We start from the raw sequence: 21,415 nt of genomic DNA, 5'->3' as shown, positions 1-21,415 counted from the left end.
TGTATAATACTTCTACAATTTTGGTATGAAAGAGAGTTGACAAAAGACTTGAGTAAGTGGCTGCTTCTTCCACACATAACCTTGAAACTTACAGTGTAGTCTTATCCTTTTTGTGTTGAGCAAAATAGAGAGAGGAATAAAAAAACTTAAGTGGCTGGGGGAAACTGATAGTATGGGAGTAGGATGAGGGACTTGGAAGGATTTGAAGAATGCAGAGGCAGGGAGGAGTTACAAGGGAGCTGGTCTTTGGGGATCAGATTATGAATCCTTAAGCTGCTGGATTTTTTATTTTTTTTTCTCCCCACTGGTAAAGATCAAGTACATAGGGCTTTTCAAGGCAGTTTCTAATAAGAGAGCATTTCTTTATCCACAGCCTTTTCTGTATGAGATTGATGTCTTTCTGCTTGCTCCCTAGCACTGGAATAACTTAGCTCAAGTTTAGAATAAGAATAAATGCATTTATGCTGGTACATGCAAGTCATTTTCAAAATAGGTAAAACTAATCCATATGTACACCTACTTTATTTTATTATGAGCATAAGATGCATATTACCATCTCGTAAGATGGTTCATAAGATGATATGGTACAGAAATTAGTTGATAGAAATTGGTGTTAGACTTGAAGCTTTTCCTTGCTAATTTATAGTGGAGATTTTTGTTGATTTTAGCATGAAAGAAAAGATTTCTGGAATCCTGAAGCTTCCTGAAGACATCTAGCCACTAATGTGCTTTTTTTATGAGTTAAGTCTTTAAAATAAGTGTGCAGTTGAGGAACGTCATTAGATTTCAATTAAAGAAACAGTGGCTATAAGCAATTCTTCAGAGGAAATTTTGCTTTAATAAAATATTCTTAGAAGGAAATGGTCTTTCCATCCCCTTTTGGTTTGTATAAGTCAGTCTAAGTTTTTCTGTCCTTACTATTTTTTTTCTTTTTTCAGTGCAGAAGGAATTATATTGTTTCATTTCTCTTTTACTTTAAGCATTAATTCCAGCTTTCCTTCTGCTTCTACAGTTATTTTAAAATTCATGTCCTGGTAGTTTTTTCTCAGTCCCTTAATAAATGGCTTTGAATGGAAGAGACTCCTGGAGGATGAGAGGGAGGATGGAAGGCAATCAGTAATGCTCGTTTCAAAGAGCTGCAGTCTTTAGCATGATGTTGCTTGGCAACCCATCTTCCAGTTTGCCTTTGTTGAATAAAAGAGGAGAGCAAAGCTGTGGTTTCTATTGATTCATTCACTGAAGCTGGGAATCTGGGCATCCTGTAGCTATAGCAACGTGAGCCATAGGTGTCACTTCCTCTACTGTCCTGACCTCGCAGGTACAGAATGCGTGGAGTATCTTCTAGAGGGATAGGTAAACTTCTTTGGGAGTGGGATGATACTCTTTCCTACTTTTTTTTTTTTTTCTCCAGATTTTTACCAATATTAGAAAGATGGTCTAGTAAATATAATTGAGTAAAATAATATAATTAGATGAAACAAATTAGATTCTTATAGGAAAAATAGAAATAATTTACAGTTCCCTTTCTGAGCTAGGTTTGACTATCTTGCATCAATTCTTAAATGCATCTGCAGCACTTTTTAGAAAGGCTCATAAATCAGGAAACTCCAGTTTAACAACCTCAGCCTTTATCTTAATAGTCATTAGAGGAGGAGTGAGCAGCTTTGCAAACACTGCAGTTTAAACAGCGCTTATATTTATCAAAGAACTTGTTGAAAGTTGAAATTGTTCTGTAAGCATTGTCTTGGAACACTTTGGGTAGGCTGCTGGTTCTTAGCAAGTGTGTGATGAACAACTCACCAGTTGGTGTGTTCCCTATGCAATAAGCGGGAAAAATTGGAAAATAAAATCCATCAAGAAGTACTTGTCTGCTTGTGGCTGTGCCACTTCTTACAGTCAGATCACTGCTGTATCAGCTGTGGCTCTTTACAGCTGTGGCTGATTTTGCTGTGGTTTTACGTCTTGATTAATTTGCAAAGAAATCGACTTTTTTGGACTGTTATTTTAATAAGTTTTTTTTTTTTTTTTCCTTCCTCTGCTAAAACTCCTGTTTTGGTGCCTATGTGAGGTGGCATTTGCCAGAAGAGGAGCAGAGTGACTGATCTGGATGTGGATTTGAAGTACTGTTCTTGAAAATAGTAAGCATGCCTCTTCTTGCAGCCTTTACTTGGGAAAGTAACAGATTTAAAAACCTTTACTATCACTCGAACTTTGGAATGGCTGAGCCTTGCGGCTGCACCAAGCAGGGGTGGCTGCTGTGTGCCAGAGGTGGGGTACCTGCTGCAGCTCCAGCCTCAGTTTTCAGAGGTAGAAGTAAGGACTTAACGTGCTCCACCATTTCTAACACGTAACCTGGGGGGAGCTCGGGCCAAAATGGGAGGGAGAAGGCGTTCCCGGCCAGAACCGTTCCCTCGTGCCCAGCTGCTCTCGGCGGGTGGTCGCTGGAGCCGGTGCCACAGCTGTGCCCGCCGCGAGCTGAGCCGAGACGCTGCGGGCTCAAGTTGCTGCACCTGGGCAACTTGGAAACAGACTTTAACTTGTACAGCCCTTCCTTTTCCTCACAACCCGCGTCCTTTCAGCGAGAAGCGCCGCTCCGTCCGTCCGTGCGCGCAGCAGGCCGTCCCTTTTCTCGAGTTCTGACCTCAGCTCCAGCGTTTTGCCGTCTCCCAGCAACGTGCGCGGGCAGCACTCGGCCGCGCGCGGTGCAGCACGGCCGGGATTGGCGAAAGCTCGCAGCGCCGCTCTGCCGCGCTTCCACCGCGATCTGCCCGTTACCGCGCGCAGCGGCTGCCCCGCTATGCGCGGACGTAACGCTCCTCCGGGCGCGGCGCGCGGAAGCGGCTGAAGAGAAGATCCGTGCGCTTCCCGCCGCCGCCTCGCGCACCTGGCCGCCAGGTGAGGCTGAGGGCGGGGCGGCGCGCAGGCGCGGGGCGGCTCGCACCTGGCTGCCGCCGAGCGGAAGGCGCCGCCGCAGCCTCCGTGCGCCGTGGGCGGCCTCCGGCCGGGACGAACACCGCGCTTCCCTCCGCCGGCAGCCGCTTCTCCCTCCGAACCGGGTGAGTGACCAGGGCTCGCGCGGCTCCGCTGTCTTCGGGTGGGCGGTTTGGGGGCGGGCGCGCGGCCGGGGCCCGGTGGGAGATCCCATCCCCGAGAGCCCCCTGAAGCGTACGTGGTCCCCTCGTGTCGCCATGGGTCGGGCGGGGAGGGGCCCTGAGCGGGCCAGGCGTGAGGGACGGGGCCGGGGGGGCTGCCGGCGTTCTGGGCTGCGCGGGCCGGGGCCGGGCGGTGACTGCTGGAGGCAGCGGTGGCGGCCACGGCCCGGGCCCCACAGCGGTGCGGTGACCGCGGGATGTCCCAGCGGGGCGTCGTGCAGCTCCGCGTGCTGCGTTCCGTCCTGCCCCGAGCGAGGGCGCGTGCTGGCCGGGCTGCCTCTTCCCAGCGCTCCGTGTTACGCGTGGCTTTCGCTCGTTTTCTCAGTATCCGAGAGCTGGCAATAAAACTTGTGATACAGATAGAAACGAGCGAAGCCGAGGCTTTGTGTGAGCGTGCTTATGCTGAGAAGTCTTTATTAAACGTTTTTGCTGATCAAACAAGAAATACCTTACTGGCAATTTGAGTGTTACACGTTCACCACAGAGCGTTTCACGCGTTAGCCTTCTGTTTCAAAAATCGTTACATCTTGTGCCCTCGTTCTGCCCGTTGGATCCCGCCCGCGGGCAGCGCTGTGCTGCTGGGCTGAGCCCGGCCGCTCTGTGGCTTACTGCGCTGCTTCTAGCAGGGTTTGTCCGCAGGCCCGGTCGCTTTGTCATCTGCTGCCGCCTTCCTGAGGCATCTATAACAGTAAAGTAGAAATTAAGTTGGTTGCGGAGGGTAGGTTGGTTGCTGCTATTTCTGTCATGCCGTGGGGAGCAGCAGAGCAGCCCTCCCTGCCCTGTGGCTGTGTGGCCGTTTAACCTTGCCCTGTTTTTAGGTGGGGCAGCTGGGTACTGTGACTGCTGTCAAAATAGCAGCGTCCTTTGTGGTGCGGCCCTTGGTTACCGACTGCATTGCTCCAGGAAATTCCTCTGTGCTTTGGACAAACGTGTGCTGCTTGTCTGCTCAATGAGCTATATGATGTGCAGGGCTCCCCATTTCTGGCAGTGCAGGGAGTCACGGTCGTAGCATGAACTGATGCTCAGTTGCTTGCCAGCACTCTTGAGTTTTTCTGTGTTTATCTTCTGTAAGATTGGAAAGTGCTTCAAGTTTCTGGACTGCGAAGTGCTACATTTTGTGAAGTGTAGTCTTGCCCCAGAGTTGTCTGCATTTCCTTAGCTTTGCTACTACTTTGTGCTGTAGGTTATAGTTCTGCTTATAAACAGTGAAACAGTGTCACAGAACTACTTACAGCTACTTAGGAATAACATCCTGTAGTCAAACCACTACTTTTGTTTGTTAGGGAAGTTTGTTCAGCAGTGACATGCAGAACTGGTCAGGTGAGGGCAAGAGCAAAGAGATGGCACCTCAGAGTTTCCTGCAGTTTGAAAGTAACTGACCTAATAAAGCTCAGTGCGTTTCAGAATAAACAAAGCAAAAACATGAGGAAACTTTTTTTTTTCTTTTCTTTTTTCCCCTCATTCTTCTGGTTTAAACAAATTTTAAGGCAAATTAGAGTGTAAAACTATGACTTCAGGGCCTGCACTTAATACTTAGATGCTGTTCTTATCTTAGAAACATTACTGCAATTGGGGGGGGAAAAAATCCCTTGGATATGATCCAGAGATTGTTTTCTGGTGCTTAAATAAAAATCAGACACCAATACTATGAAGTTATAACAGCACTTTACAGCTGCTGTGGTGCTCAGTTGTCATCGTGGCATTTTTAGGAGCAGTTTAGAATGCTTTTAACAACAGCCCAAACCAAACTGGCAAGAAGAAAAGGGAAGCTACAGCGTTGACTAAAATTTAAATTTAACTCAAATTCAGAGCATTGTTGTAGTTCTAAAACTGTAAAAACAAGCTATAAATATTGTTTTAATGTATAGTCACCGTGTACTTTTAATTCATCATTTATTGTCATGGAGAACTATCAGAATTAGCCTCTATCTCTGCCCATCCCATACAGTGCTCAGCTGTAGAAAAGCAGTGGTAGTGCTGATACTGAAAGAGTTCTTAGAAGAATACACAGAAGGAAGGAGTTGTAGTGTCATTTTTTTAATCTTGAAGAAATTCCCAAAGAAGACTGCTTACAAGGTTGGAATACAGTTGGGTGTTCTGGATTGCTGCTGCTGCTGCTTGAATTTCTTTCACCCATTGTGTTATCATCAGGTTACTGCTTCTGATTTTTCTGCAGTAATCACTGGGGTGAATTACTTCAGTCAGTGCTAGAATAATCTATGTCCTTAGACTTTCTAAAACTGACACTTGGGAAATGAAGACACTCAGTATTCTTACAACATACTCAGAAGCAGAACAAGACTTCCCCTGGCTGATCCTCAAAGAATGCATCCAGAGGAGCAACATCAGGGGTTTGTTGGTCACCAGCTTGTTGGGTACAGCCCTGTCTAGGGGGCAACCAGTGGAAATTCTTGGTGGAGCCAGGGGGCAAGTACTTGATGCTGTGAGTGCACAGGCAGGTGCTGACCAGATTCTGCTTCTCCTTTTCAGATGAAGCATTGATCCTTAACTTACACGTGTTTTGTTTTGTGAATCGTTCCTTTATTTAAGTCAAATACTAATAAATCATAAGCAGTAGTACAGGGTACAGTACTTCAGCAGCTCTTTTGCTTTTCCCCATGTTCTGAAGTGCTTTTGCTCTTGATTTTTTATGGAGAGCCCTAATATTCCAAATTCAGCAAGACTTGCATGTTTCACTTCAAATGTGGCATTTTTTAGCCATGACTTCATCATGTGTGTGTGCATGTTCTTCTGGGAAGCAGGTAAGATTTTATTGAGTGATTTTTATTTTTTAATTTTTTTTTTTAGTTGGAAATTTTTGATTTCCAGGGTAGTGGAAGTGCTTACTTCAATAGCTAATGTTTTAGTGCAATCTGCTGTGGGATTCATGTGAAGAAAACAAAAAGCACTGGAAAGTTCCTTAGCAGAGCAACACCCAACAGGTGTAACTGTGTGCCCTTGTCAGATTTATGCTGGTCTGGGGGAGTAGCTGGTTGTTAGTGTCAGCTGGGTTTTCCTCCAGAGTTTAATCAATGTTTGCTCCTTGCAGGCCTGCTTCCTCGTTAGGGGAGCATTAAGGTGTTGGGGAAGGATAAAATAGACAAGGTTTTAACCAGACTGTGATTTTGGAGTGACGGGAGTTAAATAAAAAGTAAAGCTAAATAGTGAGAAAAAATGATGTGGCTGGAATCATTCTTAAGGCTTAATGTTGTTACTATTCTTTTAAAAGCATTTTTCGAGTTCTGTAAGAAACATTCTCAGAAATCATCAGAACACTGTTTAACATCCAGATAAAAAAAAAGGTAGATTTTAAACAACTTTATTAAAAAGCAAAGGTATGTTGTGAACACCAACCCCAGGAAATGCCTTCTTACTGGATTGTTCCGCAAGAACTTCTGATGATTTAGGTTACCGTGACATATAGTTGGGTTTTTTTAATGATTGCCAATAGTGTTGTTCTGAGCGAGCTGCCAGAGTCAGAGCTGTGTGCACATGGGTACTGGAGAGAGGCTGTCCTGTGAGGCCAGCTGCTGGCAGGCGGTGTGACACCGGAGCTGGTGGGTGGCAGAACGTAACAGAGGCTGCTGTGCATTCGGCTTGCCTGCTGTGCTGTGCTGTGCTGTGGAGTAGGGCGGCTGCTGCCTTTTGGCACTTTTTAGAAGGCGCTTGTAGTGCTTATAAGTTTTCTGCTTCTTTTCTTTTAAAAACAAAACAAAAGCAACTTATACTTTGCTTACCAGTTACATCAAGGAATTGAACTGTGCCACATATTTCTTCAGCATGTCCTGAAGGACAGAGCCGTGGCCTGGTCTGTGTTTACAGATGCTGCTGCGCCATAAAAATGTATGTAATGCTTGTGGCAAGTGAAGATTGCATTGCTGACTACAAAATTACTCTGGGTAAAAACCTTAGGAAACATACAGCTTTGGTGACAGTTGTTTGTGTAATATAGTTTGTGTTCCAGGAACTGATACTATTCTGTGTGGCAGAGAGCCCTTTTCTTATTGTTAAGCACTGTCCCTTCAAGGTATTTCATCAGTAACACTGCACTCGGGATTTATCTGTATCAGAGTTCGTGCATTTGTGGCAAAGGAGAAGTGTTGGTGCAATTCACCCCAGCTGCACACTATCCCAAGGTTATCAGTTGACTCTTTCTTCTGAAAAGCACCTCTGAAACACCACGTGCACTGTTTCTCTGCACAGCATGCTGCTGTGCATGCTGCTGGAATGTATGAGTGCCTGTTGAAAGGATAGGTTGTGTTGCTCTCCTTGCACAACCCCTTTACAGGAGTTGCCTTCTCATTCCTGGGGGCAGACGTGTTTCACCTGTGCATTATGGCACTGGTTATGCATGAACAGGCAGGGCACGCAGCTCCACTACAGAGAAATGTGCCTTCAAACAGAAATCATGGTGCACGCAGATAAAAAGAAATAATAATTATGAAGAAAACCAAAGGCAGAATAAATTGCTAAGCCCATTTGTGTTTGCTCGTTAGTCTGCTTAAGTCTTATACGACTTGTTTAAAGACAGATGTGTGCAAAACATGGGTGACGTAAGAAATAGTCTTGATGAATTTTAGATTGTGTTTATTTTCTTCACAGATATTTTGACTGATTTGCTGTGTGGATCACGAGTTTTCTAAGGATTTGCATATGCTCAGTTTCTGAAGGAAATAATCCCAAAGAAAATTAACAGTAATTTAGACTAAGTTTTTCGGTAAAGCATATCTATGCACATCAAATCTTTCTTGAAGAACATGTTACTGTGCTGATAGCAGAGCTGGCAGCAGCAAAGATTTAATACCCCAGAATTATATGCAGCAATGTACGTAAAATGTCTCTGGTACTGTCTAGACTTTTTTTTTTTTTTTTTTTGTGGGAAACTAAGCCTAATTTCATATAGCATACGTAAAGCTGGCAAAAAAATGATGAAGCAAGCTTAGTGTAAATAATAGTTGTTGCATTGATTTAAATGCTGAAAGCAGAGAACAGAAATCTGATAAATGCATTTTTAACATAATTATTAAGTTAATGGAAACTAAGTGTTATTAAGTCAAATAACGGATGTGTAACCATGGTTTGTTGTTTTTCTACCCTTTCTGAGTAGTCTTAGGCCAAATCATCAAATCAAAAGAGAATCTTAAGTGTTTTGACTTGAATAAAAATTCAGGTCTCAAATTGAAGCGTTACTTCAGTGTTAAACTTTGGTGAAATTCAATGTCGTTATGTAGAATTACCTTCTGCCTGCCTTTTCATGTTGTATCTCATAACAGGATGCTCATCTGAGTTTAATCTTTACCGCCATGAAGAGTCCCAGAGAGGTGATTGGATAATGTTGGTTTTTGTTAGTTATACAAAGAGTATTTGAGAGCTGTGGTGTTTGAAAGCAGACCAACCTACTGCCCTCTCCCCAGTGTTCTCCTGACTGACTGTGCCCAAATGGCTTCTTGTGAAATAAGGAAACTGCCAAACTTCTCTTATGATATCAAGTACCTCAACTGTAAAAAAAGATGTTTATATTTTCCTGTTTGAAGACAGTATATTTACATTGTTTATTGATTCTAAGCTTTAAGATATACTCATATTGGCCATGCTTGTGCATTGAGAAACAATAGTGTAATTAAATGTACTTCTGTGTAGGGTTATGAAAGCAATTGTGGTTAAGAGGGTGCAGAGGCTATAGGCTCAAGCTGACCCCAGGCAGATTTAGCAGAAGTGGTTTTACAGGTTGCAGTCTCTTTGATGGTGTTAGGGTTTTACTTTCTGTATTGGGTTTATGTAGCAAGATTTTGGTAGCAGAGGGACTGATGGGTGCTTTTTGTGAACAGAGCTGCCCTGTGCCAGTCTCAGCCAGCTCCAGCACAGTCTCACTATTGAACGCTGTCACAGCTGAACCCATTGGTGCAGCAGGTGGTGCGCTCATTTTTTAAGAAAGGCTAGAAAATGCTCTGCAGCAGCTGTGAGAGGAGTAAGAAACATGTGGGAAGAACAGTCCTGCAAGCACCAAGGTCAATGAGGAGGTGCTTCAAGCACCAGAGCAGAGACTCTCCTGCCACCTTAGGAGAAAACACTTAAAAGACAACAGTTATTGATCATAGCCAATAACCTAGCTGACCAAGAGAAGCCAGTTGATGTCATCTTTTTGGATTTCATCAAAGATTTTGATGCTGTTTCTCACAGTATCTTACTGGACAAATTGCCTAGTATATGGCTAGACAGGAACAGTAGGTAACGTAATGCAATGAGTGAACAATTGGGTCGGGCTCAAATGGCTGAATTAAATGGGATTACATCAGGTTGGTGGCCATTCACTAGCGGGGTTCTGTAAAGCACCATTTTAGGGCTGGTTTTGTTTTTATAAGTAATCTGGATGCAGAACTCAAGTGCACACTAAGTAAGCTTGCAGATGGTACTAAATTAGGAGGAGCTGTTGACTCACTCATAGGTGCAGAGGCTTTGGTACAGAAAGATCTTGGCAGGTTATAGGGCTGGCAGTCGCCAACTGTGTGTTGCTTAACAAGAGTAAGTGCTGGATTCTGCACCTGGGATGAGGCGATCCTCGATTTATGTACAGACAGGGGAATGAGGGGCTGGAAAGCCGCCCTGCGGGGGAGGGATCTGGGGGTTCTGGTTGACAGCAAGTTGGATCTGGGTTAGTGAGAAATGGCTCAGCACTGCTGATTGGTCAAGAGAAGGGATTGTCCTGCCCTGTTCTGCCTGGTGCAGACTCACCTGGAGCACTGGCATCATGGGGCGCCACAACATAGGGACATAAGGCTACTGGAGTGCCCAGAGGAGGGCTACAAAGAGGTGAAGATTCTTTCCTTTTCCCCAGGAAAGAAAGAATGATTTTATTTTGTTTGTTTTGCTTTATATGGGCATCTGCTGCAGTGCAAAATCTTCAGGTCTAAATAAAATTGGGAAAATAATATAAGATGAAGTGGATTGGATTTTTTAAATGAACTTTCTTGGAAAATTTATGAGCATTGTGAAGGGTGTTCTTTATATATTGTATTATCTACGTAGTGATGCTACAACAAGATTAGTAGTAGTTAAATACAATGTATGAGTTTCTTAAAAATAAATTACTTTAGCTTTGAAATAAACTATAATATAAAACAACTGGATACCTGACCATATTCACAAACTATTGAGGGAAATCAAGTGACTTTTAAAATTTTCTAGAAGTTCTATAACTTTGTGTGTATATATTATTGCACCTTTTGTTGTTGTTTTTCCAATTTTATTTTATTTTATTTATATATATATATATATATTTGCAATTCTTTGGTCAGTAGTTAGCAAGCAGAAATTAAGTGTGGCTTTTAGCTGGCTGCAGCTTAGTTCTTTTCTCAGTTCACTTAGATGCAACATGTACAAAAATGAAGCCTTGCTTTGAATTCAGGATATTGCTATTTCTCCCCTTCTTGTAAACAGCCATTTTTACAGAGAGAATTTAATTCTGATCACTCGAATGCTGGTCCTTAACTATTTTTCGTAGTTCCCTTGTCTTTGAAAGCTACTGAGTAATCGCTCGTCTGTAAAAATAAATAAATAAATAAAAATTAGTAGGTGAAAGAGGGGAACTCTTTAACATATTCTTTTGATGAGTTGCAGCAGAACATGCCAGAGAATACTGTACAAAAGATATATAGATTTACTGCTTGATACATAGCCTAAATTACCCCATGTCCCATTACTGGTATTAAGTCTGCATTTAACATGTACAATACATAACTAAATTAATCTTAACAATTTCTCCCTTGAAAATCTGGTCACTTCAGTCTGACCTGGAAATGGAAATTGGTTTTAAAATACTGGCAATTTTAAATCTCTATGAGGAGCCCTTTACATCTTTATAGTTCACTTTTAGTGCTGGTTTTTCTACCTAGAACTTCCATATTGATTGCATCAATTTTCCTTCTATCCCACCACTGAACTAAAATTCCCTCAGAATTCCTTAATTTTTAAGATTTGGAAGAAAATTAATGGGAAGTATTGCCTTTATACAGAAATAATACTTTGTTCTTACTGGAAAGCCTGCTTTCTGATTCTTCAGTTTGAAGTGTGTTGACAAAAAAAAAAAAAAAAAAAATGGAGAAAGTGCATTCGGGTATTTTACGGATAGGTGAATCCTATATTTAATTCATGGACACGTGATATTTGATGCTGGGGAGTTTGAATTAATTCCTGCCCAGTAATTTCTTATAGCTCTACATTGTTGTAAGTACTGTTTGTCTAACGTATTACTTTTTGTTTTGATTTACAGGTATTTTCTTTTCAAGATATGCTGTAAAATAGTATTAAAGAACATCATTCAGAGAAGCTTTTGTTTTGTGATAAACTTTTAGAACTAGAATGGCTTTGAAAATAATGCCTAAAATATTCAAGAAATTATTTTTTCACTGGAAACTTTGGAAATTTAGCATTATTGTGTTTGTCTTTATAGTATTTTTATTTTTACTGCAACGAGAAGTTGGTGTCCAAGATTTTAGAGATGAAGGAGGGATTGAGCCAGTTGTCAGAAAGAAGAGTCATGTATTAGGTCTTGTGCTAAATGCTATGAACAATGTCAATGGTGCAAAGCCAAAAATGCAGATAAAAGCACCTGTAAGGCAAACTAAGGTTCCTGGAGACAGACACTGTTTGCCAGGACACTACACTACGATGGAACTGAAACCCTTTCTAGATCGACCTCTTCAAGATCCTAACGCTCCTGGAGCTTCTGGTAAAGCATTTAAAACCATCAACCTAAATCCAGAAGAGCAGAAAGAAAAAGAGCGTGGAGAAGAAAAACACTGTTTCAATGCGTTTGCAAGTGATAGGATTTCGTTACACCGGGATCTTGGACCGGACACCCGACCTCCTGAGTATGTGGAAATGTGTATGTCCTGCTAGCTGAATACCTTGACAGAAGTGTGAAGGCTGTGATTTGAGTTTAGCATTAGATTATCGCTTAGAAAGGGAAATGTCTGGGTTATACATGGTCATTTACAGTACATAATGTTCCAGAGTGCAGAAGCCAAGAATATTTAGAAAGGTTCACATTTCATGTTAAACATATTTAAATAAGGTTTTCTGCTACATTTTCTTAGTGACTTTCTGGAAGCTGCTGTGTTTTACTTAGGAGAAAACTGAAAATATGGTTTAAACTTCCTTCTGTTTTAAAATCCATTCCCTACTCTTATTTAAAACAAAATATTAAGTGTTAATAAAACCACTGGCATATTATGATTTTGTTAACAAAACAGTAGCACTTCATGGTTAGAGTGGATTTTGGTTCTGAGAAATCTCCTTCGGTATTCTTTATCTGTTGATGTCAGAAGTGACAGTCCTTACTGAGCTGGTGCTGGTAGGGTGGCCAGCACTTTATGTGTGGTGCAGATCACAATAATCTTTATGGGAGTGTAACTGTCTGGTGAGACTTGGCCTGTATGTTTTGTTAGGGCTTTGGCAATAGATGTGATAATTGCCTTGGGAAGTATGCCAGCCTCTAGAGTTGGCAGGCAATAAACAGTAACTGTGCAATTTGTGAATACAGAAACATTGTCTCGTTAGCTTGACTCGCAGTTGGGTTTAAAGTTCTGAATACATCAGTCTTGAAAACCTCTATGTTTAAAGTTGTTTCACTTGAATGTTTTGTATTGCTCTAAGCATTATGTGGTGTTTCTAAGAAAAAGTCAAGTCCTGAATTTGATTTGTTCTATTTTTCTATTTCAAACCGCATTTCTTCAATTTCAAGTAAATACTTTTTCTCATATTTTTGGATTTCAATAGTAATGGTCTGACTTTTCAGCTCAGTATCTGCTGGTCTTAATAGAAAAATGTGTTTTTGTCTGAATAAGGCCTGGGTGCTCCATGAAATATACTCAAATGTTGTGTGAGAGAACTAGAGTTGAGCCAGTTGTTCAGGTGGAATTCTTATTTGCCAGATGTTTACAGAATACTTCTTACAGCTTTTCCAGTTGTTTTTGTGCTATGTTTGTGCTCCAAAACTTGGACAGAAATTGGAGAAGCTGAAAGATTTAATGTCCATATTTATACACCTTCATACTGGGAAGAGTAGGGTTTCTCTTAAGAGGTTGAATCAAAACTTTTTGTCCATTTTCTGACATCTGATGCTTTCTAATCTGCAGATGCATTGAACAAAAGTTCAAGCGTTGCCCACCGTTGCCAACCACAAGTGTTATAATAGTTTTTCATAATGAAGCATGGTCCACTCTGCTCAGAACTGTTCACAGCGTGATGTACACTTCTCCTGCCATACTGCTAAAGGAAATTATTTTGGTGGATGATGCCAGTGTTGATGGTAAGAAGTCTTTCCATTTTTCATTGAACGTATTATTTATTTTATTGAAAGTGTGTTAGGATTATATATAGAATGGGATAATAGAGGCTATCATCTCCTTACAGCCATACTAAACACCTTATGATGTTCCAAGTACTTTTGTTCCTTTTGTTTTCCTTTAAAATACAAAATATTTCTCCCTCGCTTTTTCTTTGCGAGAATTGTCAAGTATGAAATTTTCTTCTGAGAGGCTTTTAAAACCTATTCTGATTATGTCAAGGAATTTAAAACCTTTGAAGAGCTCAGTGATAACTGTGGTATCAGTGGTAAATGTGGCATCAGGCTTGGGAGGTTTGAACCTCTGCTGTGTTTCTGTCTGAAGATGCTCTTGTTTGGGTCATAGCTCTTAGTTTTCATGAAGATTTAATGCAATGAAACTCATCTTAATTTGGCATCCAGCAGCTGTTCCTAGCTGTGGCGAAGTTTTTCTGTTGGAAATCTGGGATTGCTTTCTTTCAATTTACTGTGAGAGGTGGAAAAATTGGGAGAGATCAAAAAGAAAGCCTTTACGAAGTATGTGTGAAAATGACTCTCTTTGGTACTCCCCCACACTGCTATTTTGCAAACAAATTGGGGGGAGGCAGTGTAGGAAATGTTGAGTAAACATCTGCTTCGGCAAGGCCTGTCCTGGGAGAGCTCAGAGGTCTGGACTGGCAGATGCAGGAGACAGCGATGGATGCAGTAAAATAACTGCAGCCATACGTGGGCTAGGAGCTTCATCTGGGTGGTCATGTTGGTTCCTGTGGCTGCAGAGGCCACTCGGGATGTGGAGGCCACAGCTCTGAGCTGGGCTGAGGCCATGACAGAGTTCCTCGTGAGTGATTGAAGCTGTCTTTCGGTACAGCAGACAGCATCCTCCTGTGCCAACCACCATGCCTGCCCCACCCACCAGGTGCTGGGGGCTGCTGAGGCTTCTCCCATCCTTCAGTGCTGCCCTGGAGTGAGAAGTGGAGGCACTTCTACTGCTCTATAGCCCCCACAGCCTTCTGTGCCCAACACTGGGCAAAGGCCGAACCCTCAGCCTGTCCTGGGCTGCTGGGTGTGCCTGAGGCCTGAGCTGGGCTCTCACCCCATAGGGCAAATTTGTTTGGCACTGGGGAGAGCAGGAGGGGTCGCAGGAGTCCCAGTGCAGCCTCAAAAGTACCAAAAATGGAGGCACTTACTGGTTTTGCTTTTTTTAAATAATTTATTATTTTTTTTGTATCGTCCTTTTAAATTGCTTACTGTCCAATCGTGAATAAAGGTCCTAATGAAGGAATTGGAATGAGGTTTCATGCTGTCCATCAGCCCTTTTTTCCACCCAAACCAAAGTTCTCTGCTTTTTCAAAGGAACAGCTAGCTGCCTGTGGAACTTCCCTAATGCCACCTGGATGGCAGCAAGGAGCTTGAGGCCATCAGCTGGACTCTCCCTGTTGTCTCAGAACAGCTCAGAGGGCATCAGTCCCAGTCCTACCCTCATCCTTAGGGCTTGCCTGGATATCAGTCCCAGTCCTGCCCTCTTCCTCAGGGCTCACCTGGATGCTGCAGGGAGCTCAGGGCCATCTACTGGATTCCTGCACTGAGCAGTGCAGCTGCTCAGTGGATTCCAGTCCTGGTCTTTCCCTTTTCCTCAGAGCTTGGGAAAGAAGAAGTGAGAGGCCTTGGCAAGGATGAGAATGGGAGGCAGGATAGGAAGGGTGATAGGGAGCAGCATCTGATGCTGGGGCTCTCTAGTGGATGGTGATATTTCAGCACCAAGATGGAAATTGAGGGCTGGTGTGCTGGCAGTGGATGAGGTAATGTCTCCAAGCAAGCATGATGTTATAGCACTTGTCCTGCCCTGATGGAGATGGATCGACTTCCATTGGTTCTTCACTTCTGAAGGTAGATCTACCTCCATGGGCTTGACATGGCCTTTAGGTGGATCCACATTCATTGGCTCAGGTTCATTGCTGCTCCCTTGAAGCCTAAGCTTCTTTGGTGGAGGAGGCTCTATCCTCCTATGCAGAGGTGGGAAGGAGGATTCTATCTAAATTGTCCATTGTGCCAGAATAAGCTCACCAAGACCCAAGGCTGTTGGTAGCTGGTTTTCTGTTGGCAGAGTCCCCATATTTATAGTAGTTGGCAGGGAGGAGGCTTGTGGCATCAGAAAGCCATGGTGGTGTGACCCTGAGAATCTCTCACGACAATCAAAACATGGCTGTATTGGGAAAGGGGAGACTATGGTCTGAGAATTGCCCTAGTTGTCACTAGTGGGATTCTGCAGGAGTACATTTTTGAATCAGTACTCTTTAATGTTTTCATCAATTATTCCAGTAAAGATCTGAAGTAAGTCTGCGGACGATGTTAAATTGGGAGGAGTGTTGACACTCTGGGAGTAGAGAGGCCTCGCACCAAGGTCTTGACAGATCATAGAATCATAGAATCACAAGGTTGGAAATTACCTACAAGATCATCTAGTTCAACCATCTCCTCATCACCATTGCCACCACTAGCACTAAACCATATCATGCAGCACATCATCCAGATGCTTCTTGAACACTGCCTTCACAGATTTCACAGTGCTCATCATTTTTATGAGGAAGAAGGAAGTGCTGGATGCTGCTCCCCAGTGGGGAAAGCCTTGGCTCTATGTACAGACTGGGAGATGAGGGGCTGGACAGCAGGCCTTTGGGAATGGATCTGGGGAATCTGGTTAACAGCAAGTTGGATCTGAGTCAGCAGTGTGCCCTGGCAGCCAGAGGGGCCAACCACACCTGGGGCTGCGTCAGGGCCAGCACTGGGCGAGGGAAGGGTTGTCCTGTTCTGCTTTGTCTGGTGCAGCCTCACCTGGAGCAATGAATGCAGTTTGGGGTGCCTCAACATAAGAAGGACATAAAAGTATTAGCAGGCAAAGGAGGGCTACACTGGTGACTGAGATTCCTGGGTTTGTTCAGCCCAGAGCAGAGGGGAGACCTCATGGTGGCCTGCAGCTTCTCACAGGGGAGTGAAGGAGCAGTGCTGAGCTGTGATCAATGTTGGCAGTGACAGGGCCTGAGGGAATGGCACAGAGCTGAATAGGGAGGGTCATGCTGGATATGATGGAAAGGTTCTACACCAGAGGGTGGTGGACACAGCCTGAGCTGCTGGTACTTAGGGAGCATTTGGACACAGCTCTCAGGTGTAGGGTTTGGGTACTCCTTTGTGGAACCAGGGGTTGGACATGATGATAGGCAGAGGGTGGCAGAGCGTGATGTTTTATGAAGGATGTGAGATTCTTTCCCAAATTTTTCATGTTTAAGTTGTGGGGTTTTTTGATGGTGGTGGTGTTTGGTTTTTTTTGGTTTTTTCTTTTTTTTTTTTTTTTTTTTTTTTTTAATATAGCTTCTGTCAAGAGTAAATACAGTAGCCTCTGAAAACCTGGAGTAAAATACACTGTTGAGTAGGTACATGATGCATTTGCTTGATGTATTTGTGAGAATGGATTTTGAGTTGATAGTCAAGCTGTCAATTCAGCTGAACAGTTGTTCCAGCAAGTGTCTTTTGTCTTTTAAAATTAAATTTTCAGTTTTCCAAGCCCTGTTGTCTGCCAATTGCTTCTTCCTTCATCCTCAGTCTCAACAGAACTCAGCCCCTAAAAATTACATTCAACAGTCAGGACTTGTTCACTGCTTTAATGTTGAGGTCACTGCTGGAATTAGAATGAATTGTTCGTCCTCTTAGTTTAGTAAAGTGAAATTTTAGGCCATGCCATATGTACTCAATATCCTGAAAACAATTTCTCTTTCTAGAATACTTGCATGATAAACTTGATGAGTACGTGAAGCAATTTCAGATTGTTAAAGTAGTCCGTCAAAAGGAAAGGAAAGGTCTAATCACTGCACGGTTGTTGGGAGCTTCAGTAGCAACAGGAGAGACCCTCACCTTTCTGGATGCTCACTGTAAGTGATTGTCTTTGATTTAATGCTACAGATTTTTTACGAGTTATGAACATGAAGTATTAGCTCTTCTACTGCTATTTTATGTCGTAGTTAAATGCTGTTTACAATCTGTACTGGCTTGCTATGGTCATGTTAAATTATTCCCATTATACTACCATATAGTCAAATTGAAAATTCAGTACTTGTTCCCATTTTTTCTATAGGTGAATGCTTCTACGGCTGGTTAGAACCATTGTTGGCAAGAATAGCTGAGAACTCTGTTGCTGTTGTAAGCCCTGATATTGCATCTATAGATCTCAATACTTTTGAATTTAGTAAACCATCTCCTTATGGGCATAACCACAATAGAGGAAATTTTGACTGGAGTTTGTCATTTGGATGGGAGTCTCTTCCTAAATATGAAAATAAAAGAAGAAAAGATGAAACCTATCCAATCAGGTAAATGTAACTTGAATAATATCCTTCAATTTTCTTGTGTTTTTTTTTGTTGTTGTTGTTTGGTTGGTTGGTTGGTTTTGATTTTTTTTTTCTTAATAAAAAGCTGTTTGTAAATGAATTAGTTACTCATATTGAGTATAGTCACAAGTCTTAGCATCTTAGATGTTTTATGTAATGTTTTCTGTAGGAGCCTGGTTATGCATTTTAAAACATGCAATACAGTGCATTCTTTGCCCTCAGACATGTTACTGGTCTAAAGGAGTAGTAACTTTCCCTCCATAGAGGGAAAATATGTTATTTTTACTGATACTATCTGATAATCTGTTTGTTAATGAGTGACAATAAAACTGTGGAGTGAGACTCAATGGGGGCAGATTTAATAACCTGTGCCAGGAAAATATTTTAATGGAGTGAAGCACTGACAAATGCTAAGAAACATTCCAGAACAGTAGTACTGAGCTTTCATATCTATATTTGGAAAACTTACCTTAAATGTAGTTTGAATCTTCTTTTCCACAGTAATCTTCTCTTTTTGCAGAACACCTACTTTTGCTGGAGGTCTCTTTTCAATATCAAAGAAGTATTTTGAACACATTGGAAGTTATGATGATGAAATGGAAATATGGGGAGGTGAAAATATAGAAATGTCTTTCAGAGTAAGTTTAGCTACTTACATAATACTGGTTTCTACACTAACAGTCTACATGATTTTTGAGAACAAATTAGTATTGTATCTTGACTACTCTGCTTAATCAGCCATCTAGGACATGGCAAATTGATTACTAATAACCTATGAAATAAGCTACAAACTTGCTCACTAAAGTGATTTATTTTTATTTAAATGTCATTAATGTTGATAGCTGAAATGTACATTTTACAGGGTTTACCTGATAAGGAATTTCACCTACAGTGCTCCTGATACATACTCTCTTGCTGGTAGTGTTGTTTTGTTCTATTTAAGAGAACAGTAGCGTTGCTGAATTTTTTTTTTTTCTTCCATCTCCTTAATCATAACTTCATTGCACTTATACAAAAAATGTTATTGTTAGGTATGGCAATGTGGTGGACAGTTGGAGATCATGCCTTGCTCTGTTGTTGGCCATGTCTTTCGCAGCAAGAGTCCCCATACTTTCCCAAAAGGTACTCAAGTAATCACACGTAATCAAGTCCGCCTCGCAGAAGTCTGGATGGATGAATATAAAGAAATTTTTTACCGAAGAAACACAGAGGCAGCAAAAATTGTGAAACAAGTAGGTGGTGATGGTGGTGGTTTTAGAAATCACACTTGCTGCATTGAAAATTTTGGTGAGCAAAAAGTTATTTATTGATAAAGTTTGTTTGAAGTGTAGACATTTTAGTGAAAATGCAGACATAGTTCAGTTTAATTAATCTTACAACCTTCCCTTTCAAAAGAAAAAAAAAAAAATAAAAATCAATCCTATATCTGTCAATTTAGAAACTTAAGTTAAATTTAGGCTTTGCTGGGGAAGGTTGTTTTTATAAGTGATCTGGAACTTTAGTAATTTACCAGCTGGAACTTTATACTTTTCTCTTAGAAGATGTTTTTTAACCCTTTATATGAACATTGTAGCAGTGATAGCAGTAGATTTCCCAAGCAAGCTTAGCAGAAAAACACAACTGGATTTTGTGTGGGAGATACTGTATTTGTGTGGGAGATTGCAAGTATTACGCTAGTTATTGAACTAATCCACTTAAGCACTCTCTTTAGTGAGATATACTCAGCGGTTAGCCTTATGGCTGTGGTCAGTATGGTCTTTAGTCGTTTTTACATTGCCACTTTATAGCACTGTTAAAGCACTCTATGAACTACGGGTACTTCTTTTTTTTTTTTTTTTTTTTGTTTTTTTGCATGTCACAATGGTTTTTTCTTTCTTGTGCTCTGAGATGCTACAGGCAGGATGTCAGTGGTGTTACGAAAAACAAGTTGCAGTAACTGTGCTAGCACAGTTACTTTTTAAAAAAGATCTACTTTTTTGATGCTACAGAACAGGATATTATAGATTTATATGTACAAAAATATTAATAATATCAATAAATTTCTCTTCCTGTAACAGAAAACATTTGGAGACATCTCAAAACGACTCGACTTAAGGCAACGTTTGCAGTGTAAAAATTTTACCTGGTATCTGAATAATGTTTATCCAGAAGTATATGTTCCAGACCTAAATCCTTTGTTTTCTGGATATGTGAGTTTAATTTTAATTCTTTTCTCTGGTATTCTAGAATTCAAGAAATTAGCTAATCCTTTGTGCTACTTTAGCCATAGTGTTTACATTTTAGCTATTGTTAATTGCTGTGGAGTTTTCTATCAGTACTGTTGATGATTGATGAGTCTCACCTGCATATCTTGCTATTTGAGTATTTTATGGCTCTACTGATGTTATTATATGAAACTTAAGCAAATACTCTTCTTAAGCAACAGTAGCTTTGCTTAAAGGGATCTTGGAGCCTGATAATATAGTCAACGTTCTGCCCATGACTTAATAGTGACTGCCACAGAAGTTCTACACAAGTTCTAAACAGGTGGTGAGTTTTCCTGAATTGTCAAAATAAATTTAGCTTTATATAGTGAAAAGTCAGAGAGAATTTTTAATTCACATTAGGAAGGAAGGCTGTACTCTGGCAATTGTATACTACTCTGAATTAGGTTTATGATGAACATTATTTATTTTAAAGATCACTCCATATTCTCTGTCAATTAACCTCTTAGACTGCATAACGCTAAAGCCAACAAAGTATTAAACAATTCTGAATATTTAGCATGTATTTACAAATAAAACTTCCCCGTTCTCTAGTTTTGAATATTTTTGTGTGTGTTTTCAAATTGTAATCTGAATCATCAGATTCACCATGGAGAATGGTAGTTGAGTAATTCACAGTGCATGGCTGTAGACAACTGTATGAAGTTAATAGACTTTTAGGAAGAAAAAAATACTTCTGTGGGAACAAGATTTTAAAATTTGAGCAAAGTAGAAAGCAAAAATAAATGAACAGTTTTAATTAATAAGATAAAGATTAGGCTTCTACACAAGTGAGGCAGTTTATTTTTTTCTCATCCTCACTGAGCTTTTGTATTTCTTTTTTGCTGATAACAAATTTTCTTTAGCTAAAAAATGTAGGTAACCACATGTGTCTGGATGTTGGTGAAAACAACCATGGTGGCAAACCATTGATTATGTATTCTTGTCATGGACTTGGAGGAAATCAGGTAAAATATCTGGGTTTTATGATTAACTGTTTACCATAGCAAAGCTTCTAACTTGATGTAGTGGAATGGACTCATATTTAGCATGCAAGATTTACATTTTTTTTATATAGTTTTTTAAGAATTCAAATGTATATATATATGTGTGTGTATGTGTGTATATATATTTGTTCAAGGCAGGTTTTTTTCACTGCTCTTCTTGTGTCCCACATCTAACATCCTATGTTCAACATACAGATTCAGATTTTTTACGTAATTGCACCACTTCGCATGGTCTCTTGTTCCTGTGCAGAATCTTCTCAGCCTACTTTTACTACTTTCTTGTGTTTTCTTCTTAACTCTTCTTTTCCTT

The 21,415-nt window shown here is 41.1% G+C and overlaps 1 protein-coding gene across 7 annotated transcripts in view; it reads left to right on the top strand.

Annotated features, from left to right (window-relative positions):
* The first annotated feature begins 3,023 nt into the window (after positions 1-3,023).
* The window catches only part of GALNT3 (polypeptide N-acetylgalactosaminyltransferase 3), a 44,233-nt gene continuing 25,841 nt past the window's right edge, over positions 3,024-21,415 (top strand). For 5 of the 7 annotated variants that reach the window (XM_052675451.1, XM_052675448.1, XM_052675449.1 and 2 more), the window contains exons 1-9: positions 6,859-7,051; positions 11,422-12,022; positions 13,289-13,461; positions 17,250-17,399; positions 17,603-17,837; positions 18,376-18,493; positions 18,887-19,087; positions 19,913-20,044; positions 20,965-21,066. In XM_052675451.1, coding sequence (XP_052531411.1) covers positions 11,511-12,022; positions 13,289-13,461; positions 17,250-17,399; positions 17,603-17,837; positions 18,376-18,493; positions 18,887-19,087; positions 19,913-20,044; positions 20,965-21,066 — 1,623 coding nt within the window. In that variant the 5' untranslated portion in view covers positions 6,859-7,051; positions 11,422-11,510. Of the gene's footprint in view, positions 3,057-6,858; positions 7,052-11,421; positions 12,023-13,288; positions 13,462-17,249; positions 17,400-17,602; positions 17,838-18,375; positions 18,494-18,886; positions 19,088-19,912; positions 20,045-20,964; positions 21,067-21,415 lie in introns of those variants that run through there. The other 2 variants (XM_052675446.1, XM_052675453.1) reach the window with 2 other exon arrangements.

This window comes from Tympanuchus pallidicinctus, unplaced genomic scaffold, assembly GCF_026119805.1.
Source record: "Tympanuchus pallidicinctus isolate F22 unplaced genomic scaffold, pur_lepc_1.0 scaffold15, whole genome shotgun sequence".
NCBI classification, from domain to species: Eukaryota; Metazoa; Chordata; class Aves; order Galliformes; family Phasianidae; genus Tympanuchus; species Tympanuchus pallidicinctus.
Note: the sequence above shows the minus strand (reverse complement) of the source record. Positions and strands in the feature narration are given on the sequence as shown.